Genomic DNA, 12,830 nt, shown 5'->3' with positions numbered 1-12,830 from the left:
TCATTTGCTAACCAAGACATCTCTAGCTTTAAAAAACAAAACAAACATGTTTTGAAAATAAATTTTAAGAGATAATTCCTATTTATTTTTTTTCCTATTCTTGTTCGAATTTCTGAGTAAATTATATACTTCAGTTTTGCTTCTGTAATAGTGGAAAGTAGCCACCAAAAATCTTTTTGGGGGTACTTGGAGAAATATCATTATTAATTTCCAGATGATACTTTTCAGAAGTCAGTTTTTATACCAGGCTCCTTAAAATAGTTTGTTGTTTTAAAATGGTTTCGTGAGCTGCTGTCATGCCTGTATTTAAAATATTTTATTCAGATCGTCAAGATTCAAGAAGCCACAGTTCAAGAAGAAGTTCTCCTGAATCGGATCGTCAGGTCCACTCCAGATCTGGGTCCTTTGACAGCAGGGAAAGGCTTCAGGAGCGAGATCGGCATGACCACGATCGAGAGCGAGACAGAGACAGGAGAGAGGGAAGACAGAGAGACTGGGATCGAGACCGAGACATTGACAAAGACTGGCCAAGGAGCAGGGAGCGAGAGAGACTCCGAGAACGCGAGAGAGAGAGGGAAAAGAGAAGGGAGCTGGACAGAGAGAGAGACAGACAGCTGCCTGATACTGCTGAAAGAGAGAGGGACAGAACTCTTGATGTTTCCTCTCAAAAAGAATCGACAAAACACAGTGAAACAAAACTGGACAGAGATCATGAAAAAGAATTTGATGGTGTTTGTCGAGATTCTGCAGCTTCGGAGAAGGAAAGACCTGACAAAGATTCAGGACCGTTGCAAGGTTTTGAAGATGGCAACGAGGCTGAAAAGGTAGAGAGTCTAGAAGGTGAGATATTCTGGGAAAGCACCTTGACTGTCATACTTTATTCTTTGCCTTTTAGCACAGTGCTGAACAGAGCTATGTTAGAAAGCTTTGTTAATGAAAGGGATATTGGCTCCAGCCTCTCTATCTGTAGGCATAATAGGATGAGGGTGAATTATAATGAGCATTTCCTTAGTGTTAATTATGTGAATATTAGTGTTGGTTTTTTTCTAAAGAAATCTTGAGTCAAAGAAGCATAAATGATATGAGATGTAATTTTGCCAAGGTGTAACATTTCTGCATAGCCAGTTTGCTGAAGAATAATGCCAAAAATTTAATTGCTTCAGTACACTATTCTAACATCTATTTGTTAGTTTGGAATTGACAGGTAATGAGTGAAAAAAATGAGTGTTGACTTGCAACTGTTATTTGGGATTTTTTTTCTGCATAGTCCAATTATCATAGAAATGGTTGTCTAATTAGTAGGTTAAATGTATTTATGGCTCGGTGGAATGATCCAAAAATGACTTTGCTGAATTAGTCTCACTAAGTGCAGCTTCAGTTTGCTATCCCCAGTGGTACCGGGGAAAACATCAGTAAAGTAAGGGGCAAACAGTTTCTTTACCAGAAGAGAGTTTGGGAAATAGAACTAACCTATATAAAAACATAAAAGAAGCAAGAATCTAAATGCAGAGAAAGGCATGTAAATCATCATAGAATTACTTAGGTTGGAAGGGGCTTTAAAGATCATCTGGTTCCAGCCCCCCTGCTGCAGGCAGGGCTGCCAGCCACTAAATCAGGCACTAGATCAGATTGCCAAGAGTTGCATCCAACCTGACCTTGGTCTGGGGATGGGACATCTACAACTTATATGGGAAGCCTTCCGTAGGACCTTCTTTTGAGGTTGATCCATTTGGATGACATCCTTTCCTTGTATTAACTGCACCACTCATCTTGGTATCATCAGCAGACTTGGTACACGCAGTCCCACTGTCTGTGTCATTGATAAAGATGTTGAAAGGGCACCAGTTCCAAGACATACCCCAGGGAAACACCGCTCGTGACCGCCATCTGTCTGGACATAGAGCCATTGACAGCAGCCTTCTGGCTGCAACCATCCAACCAGCTCTTTATCCATGCATAGTCCAGCCTTCAAATCTATCCCTCTCCAAATTAGAGATAAGGACGTAGTGCCAGACCATGTTAAAGACTCTGCACAAGTCCAGGTAGACGGTTGCCTCTCCTTTATCCATTGATGCTGTCACTCCATTGTAAACTGGCATCAGATTGGTCAGGCACAATTTTCTCTTCATGAAGCCCAGTTATAAGAAACAAAATCTTTTAGAGATTGCCATATTTTCATTTTAAAGATGATAGAAAGCTAACATTGCAATTTCTGGTTCTGGTGATTTGTCTGGAATTTATTTGAATGAATTTACTGTAATATATTTTCTAGCAAAATATTTGAGGATATAGTTAATTATGGTGGTGTGTTGAACCTTAATGTGTTTGCTGCAGGAGTAGGTTTAAGTGATGCACTGGGCAGCTTGGTCTAATAGTTGGTGACCCTGCACATAGCACTGTGGTTGAAACTGGATGATCATTGTGGTCCTTTTCAACCCAGGCCATTCTATGACACTATGGTATATGTTTCCTCCAAAGCAATACCAGGTGATCTGAATGGTTAATTTACACTCTTTTAGCATGTATTTTACTTGCTTTGCCCATGCTGATATTTAGGTTAGCTAAGGTGGCATTTCCTTGAGCTTTTACAAAGGCAGAAAAAAGCCCAGAACAAAATGAAATGAGGAATTGCATATTAACACAGAAGGAAAATAGAAGATAGTAGAACAATCATCCACAGGAAAGGACCCTTAAAAATTCTGTCTGTTTTACACTGCACGACTGGCAAGTACCTTTAAGCCTGAATTTTGAACAGTTGGGTTTTTGAATGCTTTGGTCAGGTCTCTCAGGCTTGGAGATGAGGGAGTACCTTCAGATGCGCCTTTCACGAATGCAGAGTTTGAGTGTCCTATGTTTCCTGGCTTTAAGGAATATTTGAGTTAGCATTCATGTGGGAAATCATAGGATTCGTGGGAAGAATTTGTGTTGGTGCTAACTTAGATTTACGTTTGTAACTGCATACCAGATCATCAACATATATTTCTTCTGAGTATGGCCTTTAGTATGTAGTTTGACTAATATTGCACAAAACAAATTGACCAAGATGCGTCAAATTCAAACTGCCATATTGGATGTGGGAGAAACAAGTTTTTCTGCCTCTGTGAGTGAATACCTATATTCATTTTGAATATATTCATCCCAAAGAACTCAAAAGGTAGTTTAGCAAATTTCTTTTTCTTCAACCTGCTTAAAGCATGTTTGGAAAACAAGAATGACTCCTTTAAAGCTACAGTATGTATCTGCCTCTGTAGGAGGAGAAGATGAAGCAAAGATTGATGATGTGCAGTCACTGGCATCTGGTGCTGGAGAATACGAGCCAATCAGTGATGATGAACTGGATGAAATCCTGGCAGGTGATGCAGAAAAGAGGGAGGATCAACAGGAAGATGAGAAGATGCCTGGTAAAAGTATAGCAAAACCTCTTTGTGATTATTTGAATATAAAGTTTAGATCAGTTTGCATTTGGTGCTGCTTTGTCCTTTCCAGATAATATTTCAATGTACAGTAGTTCTGAATTCAGAATGCTGTTTGTGTGCTTCTCAGTATTCCTCATTTGTCCTGTAGCTGTCAGGTAAGCCTGTGAAGCATAGAGTATGAAGAGCTATGTTTTTAAGTAATATTTGTTATGTTCTACGTAGCTAGGAGGATAGGGTTTAGTTTTATAAATGTGCTTTTATTTGTCTCATTTGGTATTGGTTGTTACTTGGAACTGATACTTTTAGGAACAGATTTTATCATTGCTAGAATGCTTCTCAGATGCGCTGGAAAACACGGAGTCTTCTACTTGTCATAATTTCAGTTAGGTCATCTGAGTTATATGATCAGCATTCATATCTGTAATAAATTTATACCCATAGTTGTATGGTTATTTGATAACTAATACATCTCTCTTTTCAGAAGAGAAGCATCCAGGGTTGAGTTACTAGTTTTTAAGCATGAAATTTGGATATATCGTAGCACATCAGTGGTGCTGTCATGGCTATGAATGGCTGAGTGATGCATCCGTATCTGCTGGCTAAGCAGAGTCCAAGCAGCCTTTCGCAAAGTTGTTAGGATCCAAATGAAGCAGAATTTAGGAGTGTTTATTTTAAGCCAGTAAACTTTATGTTCTTTAAGGAATTGTATACACCTTATTCTCACCAATCTAAGTGAGTTTGAGTGCTCTTAATTGAAGTGTCTAAGGAACTCTCTTTAGTGAGAACTCCAGAGCAATGTTTGTCTGATAGATATTGCTCTTAGGAGATGAATGTATGTAGCCTGTGAAATTAATCAGCTGTGGTAGGAGACAATGTTGTGATAACTCATTCTCTGTCAATGTTTTTGCAGATCCTGTGGATGTTATAGATGTTGATTGGTCCAGTCTCATGCCAAAGCAGCCAAAAGAACCACGAGAGGCTGGGGCTGCGCTCTTAAAGTTCACACCAGGTGCTGTTATGTTGAGAGTTGGCATTTCCAAGCGATTGGCTGGACCAGAACTCTTCACCAAAATTAAAGAGACGTGCCAGAAAGCATTAGAAAAACCTAAAGGTAATTGTTTCTTCGGGGATTAAACTGTCCTTTTGTTCTTAGTAACAGTGTTTAATGTAATGGTTGCTAGTGTATCCTCAGCACTGTGTAAGTATTTCAGGAATCTAATACAGCTGCATATCAATCAATCAGATTAGTGTCTTAATTCCAGCATTCCAATTCTGTGATGCTTACAGTTCTTTTTTTTGCAGTATTTGCTTTTCTCTAGTTTAAAAAGCAATCCTAGCTCTTATGCCTAGGAATTTCCATAACTGATATAACACACTACTTTATCTTCTTGAGCTTGCAAACTGTCTGATACAATAAAAGTAGAAACAATGCTGTTTTCTCTGTAAGCTTTAATTTTGCTTTATCCTTCACCAGCTCTTATCACGCATTTCTTGCAACAGGGACTGCAGAGCAGAATTCACTTGGTTGTTTACAATATTACCTGAAACCACCTCAGCAGTCCTTGCATGCATCTCTAGAAATAAAGTTCAGCAGAGCAGTGATAGTAGATGCCTCTCAAGCAGTTCCTCTGTGTTGTTTTGAGACTACCCGGCTGCAGGAGACTTTACTCTAGAGAGAAAGAGGTTGAAGTGTCTCCATTACTTTTCCTTTGATGTGTGCAGTCTCCTGTTCATCAAAGTTACCACAAGTGAAGCTGCCGCTGTGCTTTCAAGCATATGCATTTTCTCCTGTTAGGATTCTCAGCTAAACACCACATGTTTTGCTATATAGTGAAGATTGCATCAGACTATTAAAAGGCAGAACATAGAATATTTAATTATATAACATCTTCAGTATCTTCCTATTTATTGTGAAAGGTTTATAAATAAATATACTACAGTCCAGGCATTTGTATTCTTTTTGTCTTTGCCAGCATTTCACAGAAAAGATATTACAGAGGTATGCGTTAGGAGCCATCTGGAAAAGCAGTTTTGGTTGATATGTTCTAACTTCATTTCTCTGTTTTCTGTAGTAAAGAACTATGTTGGGCCTTTGAGTACTATTAGCCTACTTTAGGTAGGCCTGAAGTGGGGTGCAGTTCACTACTGTTTGTTGACTTGTTTTCCAGGTTCAACTGCCATAGATAAATAGCCATATTTCACTCATACTTAGCCATTGAAACCCTGAGTTGACAGTGGTACAATTATCCTATGTTTTGCAGGGAAGTGAAACTTTACCTACCTTCTGATAAATACTAGCAGGAAACACCTTTCGTCACACATTTCTGACCATGAATGTTCACAGTCTGAATGTTCTGTCCCACAGCTGTCACTTAATTTTTAGGCTTCTCTGTGATTGCTGTGCCAGTCCTGCTTTGCAGTGCTGAAGCTACATAGAAGTACACCTACATTTAATCTGTAACCGGTTGGTTAAAGATTTCTACAAATCTTTTTCTACAAATTGCAGTAGTAGCTTGGTATTTTTTAGAAGGCAGAAATACCAACAGAATAACTTCAAGATAGTTGTTAAATCTCCTTCAATATTGTTTTTTAACTCCAGTCAATTTATATTATTGTATGTTACCATTTAAAAATACCATGTGTTTGTTCATCTTTGCAAATGCCAATTCTTTGTAGATGCAGAAAACCTCTTTGAACATGAGCTGGGAGCCTTGAACATGGCTGCGCTTCTACGAAAAGAGGAGAGAGCAGGTCTTCTCAGCAATCTGGGTCCTTGCTGTAAAGCTCTGTGCTTTAGAAGGGATTCTGCCATTCGTAAGCAGCTCATGAAGAATGAAAAGGCAAGTGATATTTTACAGCGTGTGGCTAAAATGTGGAAGCAGGTAGTACTGTTTCTCTAGGGAGGGGGTTTTTCTAGTTGCTGTTGGTTGTTCTGGAGCAGACTTAGTGCAGGAAATAACAGACTTTTATTGAGAAGTCATAAGATGTCAATGTTTTAATAATGCTGCCAGATTACTTTAGGTTGGAGACTTAAATTGTTTCTTATTTTGGCATTTAACTTCTGAGGAGGCACTTTCTGCATTTAGAGAGTGAGTATTGAAGGTAATGGGTTAAAATATAATTTCAAAGGCAGTGGTTGAATTATTTTCCTGCTTGAGAGTCCATGCTCTTAAATGAATTATTCGATTCTGTTCTTCCAAATGAAAAAGAACCTGGATAATTTTAAAAGGAAATACTGATTCATTTCCAACTCCATGGTATGTTTTGTGATCTTGCGCGCTAATAGAAAAATCTATAGTTGTCCAGATATTTCTTATGAATATGTATGTGATTAAACTTGTAGCCACAGAGAGCTCTTCAGGTCAGTTTCTCAGCGTGCATGTTAAAAGCAACTATTTTCTATTTTTATTTTTTTCTCAATCTCAACAGGGAGCAACAAAACAAACTTACACAAATCCTGCAGCAATGGACAGCGACTTGTTACGTTTGAGTCTACGGTTATTCAAACGCAAGACTGTGTGCCAAGTTCCTGGGCAGGAAAAGACAGAAGACAGTAAAATTCCACAGCCAGCGATCCAGCAGGAACTGTGTGTGTCTTAAGCAAATGGCAACAGTGGCTCTTTCTAGTTGATATCCCACTACCAGTGTTGGTATTGATGTTTTAGAACTGATGGGTTGGAAAGCAGCTGTAGAAGATGGAAGAAAAGACTCCATTTGTATGCAGAATTCATAATTTTGGATGTGAATAAATGTGGTAAAAAAGAAAGACTTCTGTGTGAAGTTCTCTGCAAGCTTTATAGGATGCATCTCACGCTAACAAAATCCTGTTTTATGGAGCATCAGGTGTAATAATGTGAAGATGTCTGGTTTTAGCAGTTTATAACCCTGCCTGATAATAAACTGAAGAAAACTGTGCATGAATCTTTTCCGTATTATGAACCACCCCATACTCTTCATACATGTATGGGGTTTCTGAAGTGCCTGTCTACTTCTGCTTTCCAAATCCCTATCCTTATTCCAGCAGTCTGGTGTGGATCTGGATTTGGACAACGCTCGTCAAGAGTTACTTAAGAAGAAAAACCTTCTAGGGAGAGATTTCACGGGGGGTTAAAAAGGAGTTATGAGCTACTGGTGGTTGGTTTGGTGGTTGGTTGGTATTGGTTTGTTATCCTTTTTTTTTTTGCTTAGAACCAGCATGCTAATACGGGATGTTGACTGCACAGTTCAGCGTTGTGAGCTTGTCTTGCATCTGTCTTGTGCTTAATGACAGTTGTGTTGGCTTTTAATACCACAGTGGATGTTAAATAGTCTTAAAAATATATATGTTCTTAGACATATAGTAGCTTAAACCAAGCAAGAGTTAACAAAGCTATTCAGTGCTTAAATTCATTCTTACCTATTTTATAGCTGCATTAAGGCTGCCTTTAAGCTGGAAGTATTAGATCATTGCTTCCAATTACGTTAAGGCCTGTTTTAATCTCCTTCCCTAAAAGACATAAAAATGTTTGATAGCAAGAAACGGCCTTGTCTAAGACTGCAGTACACAAACTAGATTCACTGTTTGGTATTTAATTACGCCGTGCTTGCTTTAAACACTCTTCCTGTAAAACTGTCAAGGTGGATGTATGCACCCAGTTCTCTCTTGGCTTGATTTTACGTGGAAGGAGAGTAGCTGAAAGGCTTGTTGTCCAGATTTCCTTTCATAGGGCTCCAGCAGTGGAGCAGTGGCGGAGCCTGTAACCTGGAGCAACATAAGGAGAGGGATGCACTTGTGTCTACAGGTGCTCCAGCATTAGGTCCAAAACATTTGTTATCTCAGTTTGTACTTTTAGGCTATTTCCAGCTGATGGAGAGAGATGCAGAAGACCAACTGTGTTCTGGGCTGCATTAAAAAAGGGGTGGCCAGCAGGGAGAGGGAGGTGGATGTGGCTCTGGGTAGCCTGGTCTGGTGGCTGGTGACCCTGCACATAGCAGGGGGGTTGAAACTGGATGATCATTGAGGTCCCTTTCAACCCAGACCATTCTATGATTCTGCGATTCTATAGTATGACAGTGGGCCATCTGTACCATGTAAAGGCAGTGATGGAGTTCAGAGAGTTTTGTTAAATTAAAGGTTGGTTTAAACTGCCTTTGTCCAGTTGTGGTCTCCCCTCTGCTCTGTAGGGATGTCCAGCAGGAGTGTTGAAAAGGCATTCAGAAAGCAAGAAGCTGATGTTTTCTGGAAGAAGGCAGGCTTGTGATAGAAAGACAGTTTAATTACTTCTGTCCTATCAGTAGGCAATTGAAGAAGGGAAATACGTGTATTTCCAGGGAAATTTTATTCCTTGATGCCAGCTTTCACTGTCAGGGACGCGGTAACAACAGAATGGCTTTTTCCTTAGTAATGAAGTTATTATTTTGAAAGACTGAAGTGCTGGAAGATACACCAGAGCTTACTGCTAGAGCAATATGCAATGTGCTGCCAGATCTTCAGCGTGTGCTCATGTGTGAAAGGGTTGCGTAAGTGGCAAATGTGCAGCTCAGGAACGAGAGGGATTGTTGGGATTCTGAAGGCATTGGATGTGGCTTTTAGGAAAACTTAGAGATTGGGGGTTTTTTTTAATTTACTTTTATGATTAGATTTGCTACCAGAAGGTATTTGTAAGCTCCAGATTGATGTTCCCAGCAGAGAAACCATAGAATCTTTTGAGTTGAAAGTGATCTTAAAGGTCAACTGGCCCAACCTTCCTGCAATGAACAGGGGCACCTACAGCTCCATCAGGTGCTCAAGGCCCCGTCCAGCCTGACCTTGGGTGTCTGCAGGGATGGGGCATCTAACACATCAGAAATGAATGGTTTGGATACTGCATGTAGTCCCTATGACTTCTCAAATGTCCCATCCTGCCCTGCTCATCTGTTCTTTCAGAAGTTGTGTTTAAAGACACAGGGATCCCTGAAAGTGAAGAGAAGCATGGAGTAGGATTTTTGTCTTTTTGGACACTGTGCTCTGGATGTCCCTTGAGCAGGAGATGGACTAGATAGACCCAGAGGTGCCTTGCAGGCTCAGGCAAGCTGTGGTTCTATGAAAAGAACTGGGCAGGTGAAAAGTGTGCATTAAAAACTGAAGAACATCAGCAAAAGGCCAGGGAAGCATAAGCTGCTTATATGTACCTTAAAGGTGGATGATGGAAACACCTGAAGAACCTGCATGGAATCAGTAAGGTTGGAAAAGACCACTAGGGTCATCTAATCTGACTGCAGCCAAAATATACTTTCAATTTGAGCTGCAAAGACGCTTCGAATCAGCACGAAGCCTATGGTTGCTGCTGTGCATTGATTGGCCTCTTCTCGAGTCCCTCTGCTGGTCAACATTAAATTGTGCAAACCGATGCTGCAGAAGGGGGAGATGTTTTACCCACCTTCCAGGCCTTACGCTGCCCTGATGGCAGTGTCTGCTACATGGAAATGAGTACACAGAAAACTTTGAACTGGTATAAAAAAACATGAGCAGGACTAGGGAAGTCATCCTGCCCCTGTACTCGGCATTGGTGAGGCCTCATCTTGAGTAACGTATTCAGTTTTGGGCACCTCAGTACAGAAAGGACATGGATGTGCTGGAGCAGGTCCAGAGAAGGGCAATGAGGCTTGTGAAGGGCTTGGAGAATATGCTCTATGAGGAGAGGCTGAGGGAGCTGGGGCTGTTTATTCAAAGGGCTTTCTTGCCGACTCACCAAAACCACACTCCCCATGTAACAACTGCGCTGTTAAATTCACGCTTAGCAGCACCTGTTCTGTCCTCTGCTTCCCCCAAAATGTGATGCCCCTCTTTGCATGTCTCATCTGATACATGAACTGTCAAGACATAAATGGGCAGCGGTGGCTTCTCCGCTGTCTGCTCTGGAATGATAGCATAATCTGTTAGCTCTGCTCATTTCTTTAATTTACATTTTTATTGCTACAATCTAACCCTCTCTTCCTTTCTTTTTTGGCTCACAAATTACAAAAATAGCCTCATCCATTCATCAGTGGCCTCAAAGCGTGTGCGGTGTGTGACGCGTGCTTCGATCCCATTGTTTGATCTTGTTCACACCACATTCATAACCACACATAAAAGATGGGGAGCAACTCCTGATGATATCTTAACATAAATCATGGCTTCCTCTGTCCCAGGTAAGAGCATAGAATCCTGTGTGTTTCACACAAGTGCTTTTCTGGAGTTCAGCCCCAATGGAAACGTCACAGCAGCATTGCATGGCCTCAAGGTCCGCTCATAGGGAACACTGGGCGCTGGGTCCTACTTCAGCACCTTCACAGCACAGTTTAATACTATTCGTAGAATCATAGAATCACAAGATTGGAAAGGACCTACAGGATCATCTCATCCAACTGTCCTCCCTTTACCTTACCTACAGAAAACAGCTAACCCATATCTCCTAGCTCCCTATCCAGACACCTCTTGAATGCTGCCAGGGATGGCGACTCCATCACCTCCCTGGGCAGCCATTCCAGTGCCTGACCACTCTCTGAGAGAAAAAGTTCCTTCTATGTCCAATCTAAACCTCTTCTGATACAACTTGAGGCCATTTCCTTGGGTTCTGTTTGTTGCTTGGAAGAAGAGGCCAAGCCCCTCCTCATCCCAACCTCCCTTCAGGAAGTTGTAGAGTGCAATCCACCATAGTAGAATAAAAAGGTCTGATTTTACATCAAATCGGTGGAGCCTGTAATAAAAACTGCTGCATAGATAATAAATAAGGTGAGAGGGTGGAGAAATTTGGAACTGGAGGGGTTTTTTTTTCCATCTGGCAACAGGCATATATCAGTTCCAGTCTCAGCTTTGCTGTGCACTTCTGGATAGAAAGGAAAAAAACGCAGCTATGGATGGGAGATTCAACTCCAATTTTCACCCATCTAAACCAATGTGAAGTGTGAAGAGAATGACATGATTAAATTGATATACTCCCAAAGTGATACATTCAGTATCTGGAAAGATGTTTCCCTTCCCGGCTTACTTCTGAACCGTAGAAATTGGTTTTCAGCTTTTCAGCAGAGAATAGCAGAGGAGGATTTGCCAGGTGTTGGTTCTGGGGGGTTGAATATTTCGTGTATCTCTAAAAGCACTTAATCGCTGTCATGCTTATTTGTGTATTAAAGAAGGAACAGCTGGAGCTCTCTTAGCTTCTGCCCCTGATGGCTACTGACTCACCTTCCTGTGCTTTTGCCACAGTTTGCACTGGGTGATTGATCTGTATGGTTGCAGAACGGAGCCTTAAGTGGGCAGACACCTGCCCGAAGCTCTCCTGATGGATGTGGCTCTGGGCAGCCTGGTCTGGTGGTTGCTGACCCTGCACATAGCAGGGGGTTGAAACTGGATGATCATTGTGGTCCTTTTCAACCCAGGCCATTCTATGATTCTGAGCACACAGTGGAAGTGTGCCCAGAGCTGGGTACCCCCATGAAGCCGGTGGGCTTGATGTGAACTCATGAGGTGTTCAGCACTGAATGAGATATCTGACCTCAAGACATTGCAATGTACTTTACCATGATACGTTCTGGCACTGTGTCCCATAAAGGGATGGAGAAGAAATCGATGTAAACCTGAACTAAATTGAATTGCTGGGTAATTTTCCCCTCTCCTTTCTGCAAGCCTCAAGTAGCTTTGTGATTCATCACGCACTACTAATCGAGAGCTGGGGAAAATTCTCCAGGCTTAGGAAAGTTAAATTGTACGTAGGTTTTGACCTGGTCAAATGGTGGGCAGAGCAGTGTGTGACCAGCTCATGATGGATGAGCTGTCCCCCAGCCCACACTGTCCCTTGGAGAAAGGACTCATGGAAGCGTCAACCCTGCCCATGATGGGACAGGATGGGCCTTCAGGTCCCTTCCAACACAAGCCATTCTGTATTTCTGTGTCAGTGGGGAGCTGCTTCAAGTAAACACATTAGGAAAAGCCAATAGAAGTCATAGATACAATTATAAATATGTCTTGAAGAATTTTTTAAAGGCCGTTGTAGAGATACAGTTACCTTAAACATGGATTTCTTTCTGTTGCCCCAGAACCCTGCTGGTTAAATGGCTGCCTTCTGCGGGTGGCTTTTTATGAACAGTGCTCCTGCTACAAATCCTGAAGTACAATTTGCATCAGCAATAAAGCCTTTAACAGTTGCTGAAGGGATAAACCAGCTCACTCGAACATACCCCATCTCAGGCCTAGCCTTAGGAAGTCAACTAGCAAACATGTTATTAACCACTGATGAGGAGCTGCTCAGAAGAGATTATTGCTTAATTAATCTTTGTACTGAGCTAATAAGAGTGTTAAATGGGCTTCTCTGTTGCACTGGGTTGTTAATACAGATTGCAAGTTCCCTCAGGGGGAAATCTGGGACCCGTATGACATTAAACTTAGTCAATCCAGCAAAGAAGATATTTTTGGCATTA

At 41.3% G+C, this 12,830-nt stretch overlaps 1 protein-coding gene across 10 annotated transcripts in view; it reads left to right on the top strand.

Moving 5' to 3' along the window:
• Positions 1–7,331, top strand: part of ZC3H13 (zinc finger CCCH-type containing 13) — a 45,079-nt gene extending 37,748 nt beyond the window's left edge. For 8 of the 10 annotated variants that reach the window (XM_015851766.2, XM_015851765.2, XM_015851767.2 and 5 more), the window contains 5 exons: positions 325–840; positions 3,252–3,407; positions 4,327–4,527; positions 6,093–6,256; positions 6,846–7,331. In XM_015851766.2, the coding sequence (XP_015707252.1) occupies positions 325–840; positions 3,252–3,407; positions 4,327–4,527; positions 6,093–6,256; positions 6,846–7,016 (1,208 nt within the window). In that variant the 3' untranslated portion in view covers positions 7,017–7,331. The remainder of the gene's footprint in view (positions 1–324; positions 841–3,251; positions 3,408–4,326; positions 4,528–6,092; positions 6,257–6,845) is intronic. The other 2 variants (XM_015851771.2, XM_015851764.2) reach the window with 1 other exon arrangement.
• Positions 7,332–12,830: the final 5,499 nt, after the last annotated feature.

Source organism: Coturnix japonica, chromosome 1 (genome assembly GCF_001577835.2).
Source record: "Coturnix japonica isolate 7356 chromosome 1, Coturnix japonica 2.1, whole genome shotgun sequence".
Classification (NCBI taxonomy): Eukaryota; Metazoa; Chordata; class Aves; order Galliformes; family Phasianidae; genus Coturnix; species Coturnix japonica.
This window is presented reverse-complemented; position numbering and strand designations above follow the sequence as displayed.